At 38.8% G+C, this 21,338-nt stretch overlaps 1 protein-coding gene across 1 annotated transcript; it reads right to left on the bottom strand.

Moving 5' to 3' along the window:
- Window positions 1–624: 624 nt before the first annotated feature.
- MEIKIN (meiotic kinetochore factor) lies at window positions 625–21,338 on the bottom strand. Its single transcript, XM_034779471.1, has 12 exons — window positions 20,893–21,338; window positions 20,524–20,602; window positions 18,811–18,871; window positions 16,217–16,345; window positions 14,876–14,995; window positions 14,580–14,619; window positions 13,938–14,002; window positions 11,675–11,769; window positions 10,333–10,515; window positions 7,393–7,476; window positions 5,240–5,396; window positions 625–1,043 (listed from the first exon to the last, which is right to left on the bottom strand). The coding sequence occupies exons 1-12, from the start codon at window positions 21,021–21,023 to the stop codon at window positions 997–999; spliced, it is 1,191 nt and encodes a 396-aa protein (XP_034635362.1). The 5' UTR covers window positions 21,024–21,338; the 3' UTR covers window positions 625–996.

Here is a 21,338-nt window from a genome sequence, read left to right on the forward strand (position 1 = left end):
TTATTAGAGCATGAGCTTTCGTGGACTACAGCCCACTTCTTCGGATGCATACAGAGTGGAATAAATATTGAGGAGTTATATATATACACACATACAGAGAGCATAAACAGGTGGGAGTTGTCTTACCAACTCTGAGAGGCCAATTAAGTAAGAGAAAAAAAAACTTTTGAAGTGATAATCAAGATAGCCCAGTACAGACAGTACTAGTCTGTAACCTAGTCAATACAGTTACTCGTGTGCTGAATTTTATGTACATGCATACTGCTTGCAGGATTGCAGCTCTAAAGCTTCAACCTGCAAACTCTTACGTAAGTAGCCTTTACTTTGTCCTATTGATAGACTTCAGTGGGATTACTTGCATGAGTTGGGGTTTCCAAGGTCAGGCTCTAATACAGTATTTCATCTAGACCTTCAGAAGATCTTTTTCCATATGGCAAGAGCACCACGATAAACTAACTAGTGTCTGTTCAGAATGATCATATCAGATGCTGTAGAACAGGACTGAGGTACATGTGCAAGCTGTCTACTTGGATCATATCAACACTAAGTTTCTCACTTTCATGAACATTATTCTTAACTACAAAAAATAATCAGGACTTCAGCACCAGTTTTAAAGTTTTCATAATTTTCTTTATAAATATTAGCAAGTTCACATATCAATCCAAATGTTTCTATTGAATACAATTTAATCACCCAGCCCTCCATGCATATTTTTTCAATTAATTGAATATATCCTAGAGAACACTGCCTGAGTCAAAATATTACTTATTTGTACAATTTTTTTAAACAAATCATTAAGAACTTCCTGCAAGGCATGTATGAACAGGCCATTTCAAATGATGCCTCAACAACTGACATCTATAGATAATGGACTACATTATACAATGCAAGTTACACTTCTGTGAGCCTCCTCTTCTATATCGTGATCATATACTTCTGCCCCTTACAGTGGGACCTTTAATTCTTTCATTTGACTCCTGAAGAAAACCAAAGAGCTCATCCCTGGTCACTGTAGACCCAGTTTTTGGTACTTGTAATAACATCTGAAAAATAATGTAAGGGTAAAAATAAGTTATCGTGTGTGTAAATTATCCCTCTCTAAAATATATCAGTCCAACAAATTCTTTAGTTAGTCTGTGGCATAACTGGCATGTATAGTGAGCCCCCTGCTGAGTGGTAGCAGGTACCTTACAGGTCAGCTTCCTGTTAGAGGAGAAATCGGCAATGCAAAGTTTGGGTATATCCTTAATACAACTTGTTTATTTTGCATTATATACCCCAGCCCTTGACAGAGGTGGTCACAAACAGCATGCAGGCAATCCCCCTTTTAAAAATCTCAGCCAAAGCAGCTTCCCAGGAAGCTACTGTTTCAAGAGCTGATTAGTTAGAAAGATTAAGGAACAGAGCAAACTCTTACCTCTTGCCACGACTCCTCTAAAAAGAAATGTCAAAAAGTATTTCTTCAGAGAAAGAACGGTACTCTCACTAATAATGAGACCTTGTAAGACTATGTGCAACTGCGCCATCTGGTGACTGTCAGGATAACAGTATTTAAAATTTGTGCAGCTATTTGTTCTGCAGACATATTTTCCCTAAAAGTTACAGATCAAAAATACTGTCCTGATCCTGCTCTTATTAGTAAGTGGCTACAGCCTACATACAGTAAGTATTTCTCAGTGATTGCCAGTACATGCAGAAACGTATGTGCATGACAGTTACATGGAAATGAATTTCAGGATATGGTTCTAGGAATTCTTTAGGTGTATCCATGTTTCTGATAGCTTAACAAGACATGCTTACAGCAAGCTAACATTATTTTGAGTTTAATACCTTAAGTTTGCCTTTTACATACTTACCAGAGGCCTGAACCTGGAGCCATTTGTACACAGATATACCCCAAATGAATTGACATCTACTCTACAGAACTATGATCAGATCCTCCACAAGTGAAATTTAAAGGGGGGTGAAGGAGGATCACAGAAATAGATGAAGTGGAAGTAGACAGTATATAGAGAGGGGAAGTGGAAAATGTATGCAGAAAGAGGAACAAAAACAAATAGGATTTAAACATTTTTGTACAGCTATTAGAAATCTGACAGATTAAATACCAATACTGTAAGTTTTTAGTAAATATTAGTTTCACTTAATGCATTAAATGTAACAATTACGTAAAGTTAAATATCAGTCTCTAAAACTTTTAAGTTAATAGGAGCTGTTAAGTGCTCAGTACTTTTGAGAACCTAGGTTTAAACATTCAGTTCTCCAAGCCTTATATACAGAGTCGCAAAAAAAAAAAAAAAAAAAAAAAAAGACGAGTTTTCTAATGCAGTGTTTATAATTTGAAACATTTCAACAGAGCTATAACATGCCAGAGCTACAATATGAAAAACGTAATAATCTGTTCACGGAAAGTAGGGTATTATGGGAAATGTACATATGAGGCTCAATTCTACAAGATACTGAACACACTGACCCCAATCCAGGAAAATTTAGGCACATGCTTAATTTTAAACAAGCATATTTCCATTGAAATCAGTGCAATTAGTCACATATGGTTAATTTTAAGCCTTAACTTCAATGGGAATATTCTTATGCTTGACGGTAAGCACGTCTTTGCTGAGCTAGGGCCAGAGTGCTCAGTCCATTGCAGGATCAAGCCCACTGGAAGATAGCTAAGAACTACTAATTTCTACCACTTCCCCCCAAGGAAGTGTCTGTCAGTTTATAATAGACGGTGGATATTTTTTAAAAGATTTCACGAGTCTACTTGTGACCTGATCAGAATTTGATTTCAGATTTCAAGCTAAAGGCTACATGCAAACCCAGCCTACTATCTTGCTAATGTTTCTACTATGAGAAAAAGCTCAAAAAACTAGAACAGCAAAGAAGCTCAGAATTCCCCTACTGCTCATATGACTAAACAGTTCGTAATGCTTTATAAATACTTGTACATCTTGATTTAGAATTGGATCACATTATGTTTTACAAGTGTCCCATTATTTCTGAACCAATGTTTATTTTAGTTACTTACTACTAGTTATTTTGGAATAGGTTCTGCATTTTCCTAATGCCATTGTGCACAAGATGAAAAGAGAACACTCCCTTGTCTCTATACTCCTATATCTATACAGAGGAGTAGCTATTGATAATTTTGACACATTTTTAAAAGCACTTAGCCTATGTTCTAGAGATGATCTATGTATTCTTGTAACATGGTAAAATATAAACAATATAATCTTTTGCATTTAAAAACTTCCATGAGCCATTTTGTGCTAGTGTCTCGTCTCTGGGTTGAAGCTAAATAATGCCATAGTCCAAATGGCCAACTAGCTGTAATTAGTTTTTCTGAAAAAGTGCTTGAAAGAAATAACATTCTTAAAACTAGAAGAATGAGTTTAAACTTAACTACTAAGTAGACACATGCCATCCAGGGGCATGCCAAGAAATCTGCAAATGAAAAGTTTACAGTATTAGTGAGACCAATACTAGAATACTACATCCAGTTCTGGTGTTCATGTTTTAAACAGGATGTTGAAAAATAGGGAAGGGAGCCACAAAAATTGTTTGCGGGCTGGAGAAAATGCCATAGAGGGGGAAATTATTCATCCTATCAGAAAAAATACTGAGAGGTGACTTGATTACAGTGTGTAAGTACCTTCATGGTGAGAAAATAAGTTATTTAAGAGCACTAATCTAGCAGGGAAAAGGCAAAACAAGAACCAGTGTCTGAAAGCTGAAGCCAGACAAATTCGAATGAGAGATAAAGCACAATTTTTTAACAGGGAGGGCAATTAACCGTTGGAATAAACTATCAAGGGAAGTGGTGAATGCTCCATCTCTTAAAAGTCTTCAAAATCAAGACTGGATGCCTTTCTGGAAGATCTGATTTATTCAAACAAGTTATAGGGCTCAATACACTGAGTGAAATACAACTTCTTGTGATATACAGGAAATCAGATTAGATAGTCTAATGGTTCCTTCTGGCTGTAAGATAAAATGCAAACACTGAAATATAATAATTAGGTACAAATAAGCTATGACTTAAGTTACTTAAACTCAAATATATTTTTAAAAAGAACTTTCATTGTAATTTCTAAAGAAGGTAAAAGGAACATGTGTGGGGTCCCAATGAGCTTATCACACCTTAGAAGATACACTAGACAAAACTGAGTGCTTCCAAATACTCATTGCGCGACATAAATATCTTCACAATTCTCTAAAGTTCATGCTTATGGTATTTTTGTGTCAAAACATATTTTGTGAGATAGGGTGTTAAATAGATTATTAAATTAAGCAGCTGAAGTACCAGATTTAAATCTTCAGAACAATATGCCTGTAAGAGATATTACTATTTGAATTAAAGGAAGCACCTAGGAACCCCAATCTTGGATCAGAGCCTAAGAACCATACAGAGTACAGACAACTGTTCCTACACTAGAGAGTTTATGGTCTATGTGTTCGACAAGATACAAGATGACAAATGGGATGGAGGAGGAAGATGCAACAAAGTGGGCAGAGTTTAGCCGAAAACTAAAAGTCTCAGCTGGCCACTAGCCTAACCAATGCCAGAGTATGATTTGTAAACATCATGGCAAACATGGGTTTTAAGGAAGGATTTAGAAAAGAGATGGTGGCGGCTTCATAAATATTGACATGGAGTTTTATTCCCAACCATAGGGCAGCATGGGCCCAAAGTACAGAAGTACTTGAAGCATCAGAAAGGTGGGTAAGTGAGGCTTATCATTGGAAGAGCAAAGCCGTGGTAGAGGACCAATACCTTGATAAGTTGTGTAAGTCTAATTTTAATGCCTTCTTCCTGTCCGTTTTGGGGTGTAAAGTATCCATGAGGACACATGTAATCTCTGTGGACAAACAAATGCAGAAACTGCAACTTTCTGTGGCTCTTGCATGGAGGGTTGGGTCCAGTTAGAGTATGGGGAGATTTCTTGAACCCTCTCCTGTCCTTGTGCACCTATAATGCACAGTGATTTCACTACACAGGTGTGAAAGGTGTTTCGAAGAGGAAAGCTGTGTCATTTTATTGAGCTTCCCAAATGAATCTTATGGAGAATGTCAATGCTTCACTGTTGCACCACTTTATTATAATTTTTCCATCTCTCAGATGTGGGGGGAGGTGTAGTTTTCTTTAAAAAAAAAAAAAAAAGAAAAGAAAAAAAAACCTCCCACACTCAAGCAAGTATTTATCATTTACATATGAAAATTTTCTATATTCCGTTACCTTCAGGTATTCCTTCAGGGGGATGCAATGTGTTTCTGGTTACTGGAGTTCGGTGAACCATGGAGACCCTAAGCCCTGGTGAAGTTTTAATAATCGAGCAGATTTCTTTGTTTTTTGTATCTGATTTCTTGTTTTGTGTTTCTTTGTTATGCAGAGACTGAAAAGAAGAGTGAAGCAACTCCAATTATATAACAGCTATTGACATGTAAGTGATCTTCTCATATACCATCTTTAAGGGAAGTTCTTGATATCAGTAGGAGTTTGTACAAAGAGGGAGGAATTGAGTCATTAGAGATTACAGATATCAAGGGATATTACTACAGAATATTAAACTAAGATTACTCTTGTACATTTAATGAAATACTATAGCAACAGTTCTCAAAAAATTCGAGACACTTAAAGTCAAGCATTTAAATATTTCTATCATTAAGTTCTAGTTCAACTGTGTAATATTGTAATACTCTAACACATTCTATCATGAAACTATTAGGCCAGGGCTAAAAATTAAAAATATATATACACATCAAGATTACAACCTGATAAATAGTTTTTTCTTCTGAACTCAAAGATGCAGGAGCAATTTCTTCTGAGTTTACATATGGACCCGTTGAATTTAGGAATAAGTCTTCACCAAAAGAGGCCTTGTGCACTGGTGACAAGTTAAACTACACCTCAACCAAAATATAAGCAAGATCAGTAATATGTACTTAAAATTCGGCTGATTTACTGGTAAGGTAATAAACAAAACTGAATTCAAATGGGCTAGCGCCTAAGTGAGAGATGGCCTGTGTGGAGAGAATAGGATTAGGAATCTCAAACTCCCAAATCACCGAAGAATCTTTGTGGCCTTGGGCAAATCATTTGCGATATGTCTACACTGCAGCTGGGAAAGGAGTCTCCCAGTCCTGGCAGGCAGACAGACTTGCAATAGAGGGGCTCATGGTAGTGCACCAAAAAATAACAGTGTGGATGTTGGGGCATTAGCAGAAGCTCTGGCTAGCCTCCTGAGCTCAAACCCACCCAATCCTTTGGGTCTGAGTGCAGACGGCTAGCCCAAGCCTCAGCCAGTGCCACAACATCCTCTTGTGCTAGCATGAGTCTGTATCAGGGCTGGGAATATCCCTCCCAGCTGCAGTGTAGACCTATCTCTATGCTCTGATTTAGTATCCTTGTGTGTAAAATGGGAATAACGTTAATACGTCTCTCACACGGCTTGTTAGGGTTAATACATTTGAGTTTCTAAAGCAGGTTCAGCAGAAAAAGCTTGCTGCATTATTATAGCAACACAATACTGGAGAGAGCCAGTACATCTTCCTTCTGAATAATTTGGTTCCATATTATGGAGTCTTCCTATTGAAGGAGCATCTCTCTAAAACTGTGCAGTTTATGTCTCAATTCTTCTCATGTGTCCTGCACAAAGATAAAAACTAATGCATTATCTAAGGAATTAAAGGTTTTAAAAATGCAATTTAAATATGGGTGGCATTTGTTTTCAAACATTTTTGAAATAATATATTGGTGCAAATAAAGCTGTAAGGCAGGGTAGGCATCCTATAGCACATGTACCAAAGGTGGCATGCGAGCTGATTTTCAGTGGCACTCATATTGCCAGGGTCCTGGCCACCGGTCTGGGGGGCTCTGCATTTTAATTTAATTTTAAATGAAGCTTCTTAAACATTTTAAAAACCTTATTTACTTTACATGCAACAATAGTTTAGTTATATATTATAGACTTATAGAAAGAGACCTTCTAAAAACGTTAAAATGTATTACTGGCACGCAAAACCTTAAATTAGAGTGCCTAAATGAAGACTTGGCACACCACTTCTGAAAGGTTGCCGACCCCTGCTGTAAGGTGTTCATTTAACTATATAAAATCATTTTAAAAATCAAACATTCAATTTTAACAAGTAGGTATGCTAAGAAACATACAGTTGACTGGATTTGCTGCGCAATTGTTTGTAACTTAAAAATGTGTCACAAATCAGGTAATTGCATGCATAAGTGAGGCATACAAATTGTACATCTACTTTATTCCTAAACAATCCTGATTTATAAAAAAAGATTAACCATCAACTTTAACACTTTCAACTGTTTTACCATATTAAAAAAAAAAAGGTAGTACCCAGTAGTGTTTTGTATATTCATCTCACCTCTAATTCTTCTGGCTGAAAGTATGCTGTGCTTGTTAGCAATTGTCTATTTTTTTCTGTGATCAATACTTTAGAATTCATTTCCTGTTTAGAAATACAAAAGAGCATGTAAACATCAAAAATACTCTTGGCAATTTCCTTCATTAGTAATTTGGGGTCCTATTCTATTCCCTTTGTACAAAATGGCACATTCTGGGATTCTATTAAAATTCTAAGAAACTGATCTAAAAAGGTAAAGACAAGTTACAGTTCATCCTACATTCATGTTACTTTTGTTATTGTATTCTTTAAATGAAGACATGGAATCAGTTTACTGCAGCATAAAGGGACGAGAGTTTACTCCTCAACCTCACGGTCAATGGATAGATTAGACACTTCTTCCCTGGCTAGTGGTCTGATAAGAGTTCTCTCTCTTCCCTGGATTCTCCAAATCATTCTGAATTAGGAAACAAGATAGAAGGTACTAGTTGTCAGTGACACCAACTAGTTTTGTCGCCAAAGCACTCCACTTCATATCCACCCACAACTTTCAGAATTAATTTAGTTTCATGTTTTTGCCCTTGAGAGAATCTAATCATTTTTAAAAATCCAGACTTGTGACTTATTTTGATTTTCTGCAGCCACATGAATTCCACTTCATATGAATTCTGCAGCCACTTACTGCGGAGGGTGAAAAGTCCTCTGAACATGTATTATTCAGGCTTTCAGTTTTGAGTGAGGCATAATTCAGAAAGCCTGATTCTGGTTTGTTTTGGAATTTAATAGTTGGAAAAGCCTAAACATACTGAACAAGAAAGAGGAAGCGTACAACATACAAAGTGATCCAAAAACCAGCATTTGGAGGCCCGAGGCTGATGTTAAGTCATTTTTAGGGTCTCCCTCCCCCCCCCCACATACTTTGTTTTGTGAATCAAACTCAGTATGAAGAAAAGGGGGAAAGATAACAGAAAAATGTAGAAATGGTGGAAGTGCTAACAACTTTTTTTGTTTCAGTTTTCACCAAAAAGGTTAGTAGTGATCAGACATCTAACAGTGAAAGTAGGAACTGAGGAAAGTTTGAAAAAAATGAGTTTGTTTAACATGGAGAAGAGAAGACTCGAGGAGGGGGACATAACAGTTTTAAGTACGTGAAAGATTGTAACAAGGAGGAGGGTGAAAAATTGTTCTCCATAACCTCTGATAGGACAGGACACGAAGCAATAGGCTTAAATTGCAGCAAGGGAAGTTTAAGTTTAAGTTTAGGTTAGACTTTAGGAAAAACTTCGTAAAAGTCAGGATAGTTAAGCACTGGAACAAATTGCCTGGAGAGGTTATGGAATCTCCATCATTGGAGATGTTTAAGAATAGGTTAGACAAACAGCTGTCAGGAATGGTCTAATTACTACTTAGTCCTGCCTTGAGTGCAGAGAACTGTATTAGATGACATACTGAGGTACCTTCCAGTCCTACACTTAAATGATTTTATGCACTTTTTTGCCTATTTCTTTTCAAAAGCCATGAAAAAGTGTCTGGGAGCTGCAGGGAGCCCATGGCCGCTGAGCAGCTCTGGGGTCTGTCTGCTGCCACTGCTGGTAACTGGGAGCTGCGGTGGGGCCCTGGTTGCCAGCGGTGGTGACCCCTGCCAGGAGCGGTAGCTTGGCAGCTCAGGGGTCGCTGGCAGTGGTGGCAGCTGGCCAGTTGCAGGAGGGTCCCCTGCTGCTTGCTGAGGCTGGTTAGTTGTGGGGCCCCCAAAGTCACAGAGGTCGCTGGAAGCCACAGATTTCATGACATAATCTTAGCCTTACTTATAGTGTCTGAGACAGACATGTTGCATGCAGCAGATCTGATTTGTTCCAAAGCATCACAGCACTGGCCTAACTCTGCTCCCATTGAATTCCACCCTAATTTCTGCTGCTGTACCAGACATACAATCCTCAAGGCCATACAACAGGTCTTCCCACAGCTCCCATTGGCTGGGAACAGCAAACTGCGGCCAGTGGGAGCTGCAGACGGCTGTGCCTACGGATGGTCAACGTAAAGAAATGGTCTCACGGTCTGCCAGCGGATTATCCTGATGGGCCGTATGCGGCCCGTAGGCCGAAGGTTGCCCACCACTGGTCTAGACCAAGCTTTTTGTTAGAATTCCTAACTGTTGCACTACCAATGATCAAAGCACTAGTATAGACCAGCTGCTGGCATCTTTACTACATACTCTAACACTACTCAGAGCGGGTGGTGAAGATGCCACTTGATGTTCTACACTAGCACTCAGTCCACTGGTAATGAACGAACGGAGACGTTAACCAACCAGAAGCTTAGTATACACAAGACCAATGAATATAACCTGCACTAACCAGATTCATTTTCAGCAATATAGAGCCTGATCCTGAATGCCTTGTGCACTCAGGACACTTACGTTTCAGTGAGAGTTCTGGGTGCACAAGGAAGGCTGAAAACAGACTATTGTCTCTGTAAATGTAAGCCTAACTTTCACTGCTTCAAAGGCTTGGTCTACACTACCCCCCCCAATTCGAACTAAGGTACGCAACTTCAGCTACGTGAATAACGTAGCTGAAGTCGAAGTACCTTAGTTCGAACTTACCTTGGTCCACACACGACAGGCAGGCTCCCCCGTCGACTCCGCGGTACTCCTCTCGCCGAGCTGGAGTACCGCAGTCGACGGCAAGCACTTCCGGGTTCGACTTATCGCGTCCAGACTAGACGCGATAAGTCGAACCCAGAACTTCGATTTCCAGCCGTCGAACTAGCTGGTAAGTGTAGCCAAGGCCAAAGTGAATATATACTCCATTTGCCTGATAATACAGTACTTGTCATTTTGAGATTGTAGCTTTGTATCAATCTTCACAGCTTCCATCGTTGCCCAGTGGAATTCTCACTTATCTGTGGGAGCTCTTCTCATTTTAAGCCTCCATGGGTAAACAGCACAGTAGAAATGCTTACCATCTCAATGTCTCGTTGTTTGGATGGCAGCACTTCTGCGGTCAACTCATATGATTTAGTTGAAATACATTCTGCAGGAGATACATGCTGATGGCATGAAGATGTGTCACTCTTTAACAGGCTGCTGAATTTTACTTTTTTTCGGCACTTCATGTTTTTAGGATTAGCAGTTTGGTTATCAAGCTATAATGAGATGAACAATTATACTTCATATTATAAAATGAACCCCCATTGTCAGCCTCTGAAGTGCCAGACAAAAGGATAGCACAATAATACATCGATTCTTAAGAATCAGATCATTGCCTTACACCACACTCCTAGGTCTAGTAAGTTATTAGGCACAGTTAAACTGATCAACATACACAGTAGCACCTAGCCATCCAATCAGGGCTCCGGGTTCTGTTGCACTAGATACTGCACACGCACACTCCCTGCCTCATAATGCACACAAATCTAGTATTATTTACTGCCACGGTTCCAGAGTGACCCCTCCATGGGCATCCTTTTTAAGTGACAGGCCCAGTGCCTACACTACTCTCAGAGTGGAATCCCATGATCTTTAGGTTGAGTCATCTGCTTACAACTCCCGTTTACCAACCATGTTTCCTCAGCAGGTCCAACTGGGCTTGGACTCTGCTATAGACTTCCCTTTGGGAGCTGTGAGTAGTAGGTACATGCAGTGACATGGAACAGTTTCTTCAAAGCCAAGCATTATTTATCCATAGGAACATAGCAATCACAGTGAAAGGGGTTAAAACAAGATATCTACATGCCTTATTGCCTTATCTAAGCTTAAAATTTCCCTCAAATTTGGGTAGGCCTACTTATCCCTACCTGCTCCCCCTTCTTCTGGAAGCCAGTTCACAGTCTCTCTGCAGACTGTCTCTGCCTCTCAGCTTCAGGGCTGAGGCTTTTAACAGTGTCCACTTTCTTTACGGTTTCTTGCCTGAAAAGCCCTCACTCTGTCCCAAGATAGAGATGCCTCCTTTGGATAGGGACAACGAACAACAAAAGGTTTTTACACCTGTATTGTCAGTTAAGCACTAGTAATCAGGGTTGTCTAATGTCATTGTCTTTGAATTCTTGCAGTTGTGCAAAAATCACCCAGGATTGAATTAACTCTTTGCACCCATGTAACAGTCAGCAAGCTAGAACACCTAAAAGATACAACTATCTCCCGGGTTCTTTACACTTACCATTTCCAAAGACCCGCTAAAATAATTGTCTTCAAAAACATTTAGGAAACATGGACTCTGTCAAGATATTACACCTTTTTTAGTTCTCCTAGTGATATCTGGGTGCTCAAATTACAACAAGGTACATTAATCATTAAAACCCTCACCTGTCTCTTTGGTCTTGCAGGTAATGAAGAGAATGTACTGATTTTTATATCCGGAGTTTTTTCCATAATAGACACAAATCTGCACACTTGTTTTCCTATGATGAAAACAATGTTTTTATTGGAGAAAAGGAGCATAGATGCTCTCCATCCCTACATTGTAAATTATCCCTTGAAAGAGAGAATCAGAGATCATGCCACAAAATCCATATGCAGAGTTTGCTTCTCTTGCTCCCTGATTTTGCTCTATTCCTGGTTCAGTGTTTGGTGGGAGAAGTTTAGAATGCTTTTCCTCCTCACCTGTCTCCCTACTGCTCCCTCTGCTGCTGTCCAGCTCTGCACACAAACCACAGAGCAGGGAGCAAACACTGTATAAGCCAGGAAGCAGCCTCTGATGGGGTCTGCCTGTGCTGCTATTTTCAGCCCAAATTAAGCAGTTTTTTGGACTATGGTCAAAACTGCAAAATTAGTTGGAATTCACTCAGAATTTGAGCTATCAGGAGCCACTCATTATATTAATAGGAGCCTTCACCTTCAAATACCACAAACAAAATAAAAAAACAGGACTCACAAAATATAAAAGACTTTGCAGTCCTGTACCTGGCTAAATTAAACTTTTTTTAATTTTTTATCCATAGGGGAAAGGTAAGAAATTGCCTTTTTCATTGGACACTGTATGTGATTAACTGGTATACAGAGGGGGTTTGGTTTCCCATAACAGTTGCCTGGGTGTTCTGGATGAAATAGAGTTCTCTTTACGGAAGGGGTTTTAACAAACAGGTTCCCTTCCCCGTCCTGCTCATAGCAAAGCTCAGGCTTTGAGAGAGATAATGGGTCAGGCACAAGCCTGGCTCTAATAGGGAGACCTGGGCTGTAAGTTTCATATGAAAGATAATGGAAGTTTCTATGGTTTTGCTTATAGATAGCAAGAGATTTGCTAGCAGCAAATAATTGTCAATGGCCAGTGATGGGACACCAGATGGGGAGGGCTCTGAGTTACTACAGAGAATTCTTTCCCAGGTGTCTGGCTGGGCATCTTGCCCACATGCTCAGGGTCTAACTGACTGCCATATTTGGGGTTAGGAAGAATTTTCTCCTGGGTCAGATTGGCAGAGACCCAGGTGTGGGGTCACCTTCCTCTGTAGCATGGGGCACTGGTCACTTGCAAATTTAAAGTAGTGTAAATGGTGGATTTTCTATAATTCAAAGTCTTTAAATCAGGATTGAGGACGTCAGTAACTCAACCAGAGGTTATGGGTCTATTACAGAAGCGGATGGGTGACGTTCTGTGGTCTGCAATGTGCAGACTGTCAGACTAGGTGATCATGATGGTCCCTTCTAATCTTAAAGTCTATTAAAAACAAAATTTTACTGTTAATAGCCCTTCATAGCTTCTTTTCTGAAATTTAAGAACTATATACACCTCTACCCCGATATAACACAAGCCTATAAAACACAATTCGGATACAATGCGGAAAAGCAGCGCTCCGGGGGAGGGGGGGGGAGGAGAAGAGAGAAACGGGACTGCGCACTCCGGTGGATCAAAGGAAGTTCGATATAACGCAGTTTCACCTATAACGCGGTAAGATTTTTTTGTCTCCCGAGGTAAGCGTTATATCGGGGTAGAGGTGTAATTTTAGATTTTTTTTAAAAGCATTTAACCTCAGTGTTACTTGTCTCTGCCAGAAGTTAAATACAGTCAAAAATAAAAGCAAGGAACTGCTTCTCACCTACCCCCCTGCCAATAAGACCAATAAGTCAAACCCCTTTCCCCACCAATATTAGCTCTTATGAGCCCTTTCCTTCCAGTACATTCATTCAGAGTCTCTATATTCCCGAAAATAATCCTTCGTGCGTGCTAAGATCTCTCAAACCACACTGAAGTCAAAGGCAGAGAAGATTAGGTGGCAAATTAAAGTAAGCAGTTATCCAATTAACTGTGCTAACAAGACTTGCTGTCTTGAATAGCAACGTTCCTTATTGGTTTTCTGCATGGTAGAGGGCTAGGCTGTCACTAGGTTAGAGAGGATCTAGTAAGACAGAATTCTTTGGGAATCAGTCAAGTTTCAGAGGGGTAGTCGTGTTAGTCTGAATCTGTAAAAAGCAACAGAGGGTCCTGTGGCACCTTTGCCACAGGACCCTCTGTTGCTTTTTGGGAATCAGCGTAACTGGTAGCAGAATCCAAATAAGTTTAAAGTGGAATAAAAGAAAAATCTAATAGACAACTAATTTGCAAGTAGTACAACTATTTTAGGCCATATTTTACCTGCTACAACTGTTGAAACACTCATCAAGTCAGAAGAATCTTTAATGCATTTTGATGGTGACTCTCTGATAACAAATTGAAATTCTGTTGTAAGTATCTTAAAATTTAGACAGCAAAATATTTAGAAAACTAATCATACAGATAGCTAAACTTTCCTCTTCATTTTCATCAAAAAAGGAGTTCAATTACATTTTTCTAATGTAATTTTTCAGACAAAACAGCTGATCAAATGAGTCAAATACTTAGTTTATCAAATCAAGTAGATTAAATTATAAAATCCCTTCATAGTTTTAAAGACCACAGAAAGCAAAAAAGTCACTGAAATCAAATACTATGTAGTGAAATATATCCAGAAGACCATAGAAAAATGTAAGTAGAGTATAGTGAAGTCAATTAAAATCCAAGAAGGTAGCTTGTTTTAGTAGACATTTGTCTCAACCCTGCAAACACTTACTTACCCACTTATCTTAATTGATCAGTCCCGCTTAAGCCATTGGGGCTGCTCAGAGTGAAGTCAAGCAGGGGCACAAGTATTTGCAGATCAGGACATTAATTTGCATGTACGGGACAAAATAAGGATACATGTGTGTTTTGTAGGTTTATTATTAAAAATTAAGTCAAATTCTCTGCTTTACAGATTACCTCCCAATGTTTTGGTCTTGATGACCCTCTGATATGGGCTCTAAAAGACAAGAAAGTTTAAATTTAAAAATAGCTATGAAAGGTAGAGGATATCGTACTGCATATTAATATTTATATAAAGTGTATTATAAATATTAACATTAAACTTGAGGTGCTATTCACTACAATGCAGAAGGGCCTTTCCAATGAATTAACTAAAGCAAAGAGATTTACAGGATCTTTCTAGAGTGAACTCTATCTAGTTTTAAATTAAGTGAAATAAGCATTTGAAATAATTTAATATAAAAAGCAGTTACCCAATATCTCTGAAAGATTTGAAAGCTGTGGCATCTTATCTATGGTCACTGCTTTGCTGGTGTCCAGGAGAGTAGAATTCTTATATTTGAGAAACTCCTCAGGATTGGAATTATTTCTGTCTGAACACAGAAGATACAGTTGGAAGTTGCCTTTCACTCTGTAGTTAATTCTGTTACCAAATTTAGTCTATAATGTAGACCTGTGATGTTTGTAAACTAAGTCCCTCATTTAGGGTGACATACGCTCAAGAAGATAGGGAGCATTGTGAGGTCCTCTGCCAGCTGTTGCAGCCAATCGCTTCCCTACATACCTTGCAGAAGCAAAAACCCATAATTTCCTTTTTGTTTTTTTATATAAGAACAGCTGAAATCTCTCTGATGCAATATAGTAGGTCAGTGTACACTGCAAATGCAAATTTTAACCCAGGATCTCAAAGCATTTAAAACATTAGGCCTAGACTGTCAAAAGGCATAATCTGTAGGCTTATTCTGGCCAATAGCACTTGAACAACATGGATTTGTGCTCACAAAACAAAGATCAGACTTTTGACCATTTAAAGCTTTGGTCTTTGGGAAGGCAGAATGAGTCTTTAACTAGACAGTGAATACCAAGTGTGATTAATAGTCTAACAGATTTTTTTGCGCATCAAGGCAACATGCAGTGTCTATGATATAGGGAATGGGATGCACCAGAACCAGGGGGATCTTTCAGCATTTATATTGTGCTCCATGTTTAAATGTTCAGTGTCTTTATTCTGCTATCCTATGCTGACACCTGTCAGAGTGGACATCTTTAAATGAGTACATATACATAGAAAAGTAAAGTTTTGTTGCATATGTTTTTCTAGTGTATAAAAGTTCAAAATATCTTTCCCTTTGATTTTTTTTTAAAATGCTAACTTTACCTGTTTTAGTCCCTAATTAAGCTTTATGAACTTTAAAAGAAATCTGATTAAGTCACTGGGCTAGATCCTGACCCTATTCTAATTACTGTGCATTGCTCAGGCCACCCTATCCAGACACATTTTGGGAGAGGATGGGGATGTGGCCATAGCATGCTGTGCTCAGCTATCTCCAGCTAGTACTAAAGCCCCCAAGGAACCATTTCTGCCAGCCTTTAAAACTACTTCAAATTAGGCATACGGCCAGTCAGCCCCTAGATTGGAGGATCGAGCCCCTGTAGATCCTGCAATGAGCACCGCCTGGCTCAATCCTGAGCTCTGACCCAATGAGTGAAATATTCATATACAATAGTATAATTAATTATATCTATGTGTCTTTCTACACCCATCATATCTTTCTACATCAGGCTGAAAATACAATTTGAAAATTAAGTTTTACCTAAACTGTCTTCATCCCTGAATATTTCAGGTGATGGGCAACTGTTCATGCTATCAGTAGACTCTGTACTGGAATCCATGTCCAAACAGTGCAGTAGAAAGGTAGAGACACCTGTAGGCAGAGTCATTCCTGTAATTTAAGAGAAAAAATGGTTGAAATATTGCCAATGGACTATCAGGTAAGGGTATAAGTTCTGATCCTGCAATGAGCTAAATATCTTCAATTATTATGGGTAGTTTTTAAAAAAACAACATTTTAACACAAAAAAGTGCAAACTGAAACCTGGCTTATGTTATAAGCCTAGAAACAATCTTTATTCTTTAAGGGAAATAGGTGTCTCAAACTCTTTTCATGCAAGATTCATCCAGAGAAAGAGCCTGTAGGTTAGGGTCAACTTAAAGGGAACTCTTATACAAGCTCACACTGCAGCAGTGCTCCCAGTGTAGTCATATATACTGTTCTTTAAATGAGTTACTAAATCTATAGTAGATCCCTTCTGGCAGGGGTCTAATGGAAGTCTAGGTAGAATCTGAATATCCCATGGTACTTTTCAACAGAGTTGGGATAACCCTGATTAACAGGCCATCACTCAAAACTGTTCTTCTAGACAAAGGACACCGATCTATTAGAGTAGCTAGGTAATCCTCCCAATGACATATTTTGGAGACTGGCACGGAGCTTAAACATGTTATCAATTATCCACGTAAAAACCTCTCTATATAAATTAACTCCCAGATGTAAGCTAGTTACACAAGAGACTCCATTCCCTTAGGTATAGCCAGAGCTGGCGCTAGGCATAAGCAGACTAAGCAATTGCTTTTAGGGCCCCAGGCAGCTCAAGGAAGCCCCCTATTATGTATGGGGGGGATCAAAAATATTCCTGCGCAGGGTCCCCAATGGGCTAGCATGGCCTCTGGGTACAGCATAATGGCTACCTGCTTAGATCATCCTGTTATGTTCAGTTGGCCTTCTTCAGTACACTTAGAGACTCACCAAAAGGCATTATTCAAGTTCAAGGGTTAGAATTCTATCACTTTAGGTTTGTCTCTCATCGTACTGTTGTCTGGGGCTTGGTCTACACTAAACCCCCAAATCGAACTAAGGTACGCAACTTCAGCTACGTGAATAACGTAGCTGAAGTCGACATACCTTAGTTCGAACTTACCGCCGTCCAGACCCGGCAGGCAGGCTCCCCCGTCGACTCCGCGTACTCCTCGCGGCGAGCAGGATTACCGGAGTCGACGGGGAGCACTTCTGAGTTCGATTTATCGCGTCCAGACTAGACGCGATAAATCGAACCCAGAAGTTCGATTGCCTGCCGCCAAACCAGCGCGGTAAGTATAGACAAGCCCTGGGACACTTGACTACAGTATAACTGAACTGAAGACTGCAACTGGAAAGATTAGGGAAAAATTAGACAAAATAGATGAGGGTAGACCTCTCTTCCACCTAAACCTCAGATAACTACAGCCAATCTTAAGAGGCCAAGTAATAACGATCATTAAAATGCCAAACCATAACCATTAGGACTACATTCCTATATGCTCCTGGAAAGTTAAGAATACAGAGAAAGAGGGCTTTTCTGAGAAGTGTTGAAGATTTTGTAAGGAGAGTACTGTTCATAAATGAAGGTAAAATACATTAGCCACTCAGAAGTACTTTGTAACAAAAGTTGACTAAACACGTGTTGGAATCAACAGAAGTGGAAACCCAACCTGGATTCAAACAGCATGTACTTTCTGAATGTAATATGCAGTGCTGTAGCTATGTCAGACTCTGGATATTCAAGAGACAAGGTGGGTGAGGAAAATATCTTTTATTGGGCCACCTTCTGTTGATGAAAGACAAGCTTTCAAGGTCATACAGAGCTCTTCGTCAGGTCTGGAAAAGGTTCTCAAACCCCTCACAGCTAAATACAAGAGCAAACAGATAGAAATGTGTTAACTACTTGTGCTAAACTTATCTAATGCCTGTTCTTACTTTCAGGTGACGACGTAAACAAGAAGCAGGCAGCATTATCTCCTGTAAATGTAAACAAACTTGTTTGTCTTAGCAATTGGTTGAATAAGAAGCAGGACTGAGTGGACTTGTAGGCTCTGAAGATTGACATAGTTTTGTTCTGAGTGCAGTTATAGAACAACAACAAAAATCTACATTTGTAAGTTGGACTTTCACGATAAAGAGATTGCATTATGGTACTTGTATGAGGTAAATTGAAAAATACTCTTATCATTTTTACAGTGCAAATATTTGTAATAAAATATAATACAACACTTGTATTCTGTGTTATAACTGAAATCAATATATTTGAAACTCTAGAAAACCAGCCAAAAATATTTAATAAGTTTCAATTGGTATTCTATTGTTTAACAGTGCAATTAAAGCTGTGATTAATTTTTTTAATTAATCGTGTGAGTTAACTGATTCATCAGCATCCCTACTTTCTGAATGTAGGGCAGTCTGAACTAGTACAGGAATAATGCACAAATGAAATCTAAGTTGTACTGTAATAGCAATATTTATAGAACTGTCCTTTAATTCCAATTTTTAAAGTTGTACGTATTCTATATATTGATAGCCTAAAATGTACTCACCTGAAGTAGTCTCACTGTTTCTCAAACTTTCTTTACTTTCAGAGCTGATATGCAGAGATTCCTAAAATTAACAAGGGAAGACACAGATGAAAATAGTCACAAATCTAGATTAAGAGATGTAATCAGATTTGTTCTTACGTTATCAAGGATTCAAAAGAAAAGCTTTGAGAATGATTTTCTTGCAATAAATTTGTCACTTAGGTTTACTGACAATTAAACCTGCCAGTGCCAAATAGCCAATATAGTTGTATCCTACTGTTTTTCATGCATCATTAGGAAAATTGCTATCCGACTTATTGTTCTGAATCTACTGTTAGTAAAAGTTTGTTTTATCCTAATTTTTTGCTTGGATATAATTTCCATTGAAGGCCTTCTGCAATCAAGGAAATTTCTACGTAAACAAGAAGTGCAAATATATGAAGCAAGAGAACAAACAAAACACACACCTTCTAGTATCAGAGGGGTAGCTGTGTTTGTTGCTTTTTACAGATCCAGACTAAGAGTCCTGTGGCACCTTCTAGACTAACAGATGTATTGGAGCATAAGCTTTCGTGGGGTGAATACCCACTTTGTCAGACGCATATGTCTGATGAAGTGGGTATTCACCCACAAAAGCTTATGCTCCAATACATCTGTTAGTCTAGAAGGTGCCACAGGACTCTGTTGCTTTTTACACACCTTCTAGTTGACTCTTGCTTACAAGTAAAACTGATTTCCACAAACATGATGTTGATGCTGTAAAACACACACAAGTAACTTTATGCACGTAAGTACACCTCTACCCCGATATAACGCGACCCGATATAACACGAATTCAGATATAACGCGGTAAAGCAGTGCTCCGGGGGGAGGGCAGGGCCGCACACTCCGGCGGATCAAAGCAAGTTCGATATAACGCGGTTTCACCTAAAACGCGGTAAGATTTTTTGGCTCCCAAGGACAGCATTATATCGGGGTAGAGGTGTAGTCTTGTAGAACTCAGGGGGACTACTCACATCCATAAAGCTGAATGTTTGCACGATCAGGGCCTAGGTATTGAAGTAATTGATGGAGAGTAAATAAGGAACACCCACATGTAAATTTTACAGTAACATTTGAGGATAATCATTTTACAGTCAGAAGTGATGGGACTTAGTTTATAAGATGTGTTTGAGCTAAAAAGAATGTTGTAGAAAAAGTGGCTTTTTTTGCTGGAATGGCATTATCTAACTATTATGTAGTACTTCTGATTTGTTAACACCTTTGTGAAGTGCTTTGAGATAAGTATTATCCCAGTTTTGCAGATGGAGAAACTGAGGCAGAATCATGACATGACTTGCCCGAGGTCAGATAGCAGCTAGTTAGTATTTCTGCATGTTTACCAGTTATACACCAGTTTTTGTTCTGGCAACCCACATAGGTTGACCAGATGTTCTGATTTTTTTTTTTTTTTTTTTTTTTAAATATAGGCTCCTATTACCCCCCACCCACTGTCCCAATTTTTTACACTTGCTGTCTGGTCACCCTAAACCCACAGTTCAAAAAAAGCCAAGTTCAGCCCTAAACAAATGCATGTGACTTACAATGACTTTGCTGTGAGTAATGCTTGTGTAAACCCACAGCAGACAAGTACTCCCCTCCCCCTGTCCCCCCACAACTTACCCTCCACCAAATAGCACCAGCCAATAAAAATTAAGATTTAGTAAAGGGTGGTGGAGTGGAAAAGGTTCATACCCTCAACAGCATAGTGCTTTTTTCCCTGATGTCTTCATTTTCTTCCATACCTGTAATTTTCTCATCATTCAATTGATCACTAAGTTTGGGAAAAAAACACAGCAAAACTAAGCTTGCACTTGCATTACACACTAAAATTTAGCTTATTCTACAATTTTTAAAGTTAAAAGTTAAATTAGAGCTCATTCTAGGGAAGTCCTTAAAAAAAACCAGCCTTTTAGATGGTGGTCAAATAGTTCAATAGATAACTGCTATCAGAATTTGGTCAGCATATCTCCAACATTTATCAGACAGTTATGAATTTAGCACAAGCAGTTCTGAAGTATTGTAATGGATAGTGGTATATTTTGAATGCGTGTTACCGCAGACCTCTGATCAGATGAACTGTTTGTTTTGGTCACTTCAGATTTTTCGTTGATTTTTGGTAAGGCTTTCACATTGGGATTTCCCTTTGCACCTACAGAAAAGGTAATATTTAAATTTAGAACTAAGACTACCATTAGCAAAACTATCAAATTAATCTATAATAGGCAGGGTCATAGAAAACAAATGACAAGTTAAAAATCTTATTTAGAGACAGTCATCAATCTTTAATGTTTGCAATATTGGGGTAAAAGTCTGAATGAGGATCCTACCTTGCTGTTTCTTCCCAGGTGATTTGTTTGCTCACATACTAATGTAATGAGACAAATCACACCATCTGGCTTAAAGAAATACAGCAGGCTGTTCAGAGTATGACAAGTCTCACTGTGTGTGACCTTTTCACAGGAAAACAGAATAAGAATTTTTGGGAGTGACATTTTCTGTGGGGTTTG

The sequence above is a fragment of the Trachemys scripta genome, chromosome 8 (assembly GCF_013100865.1).
Source record: "Trachemys scripta elegans isolate TJP31775 chromosome 8, CAS_Tse_1.0, whole genome shotgun sequence".
In the NCBI taxonomy this organism is placed as follows: domain Eukaryota; kingdom Metazoa; phylum Chordata; order Testudines; family Emydidae; genus Trachemys; species Trachemys scripta.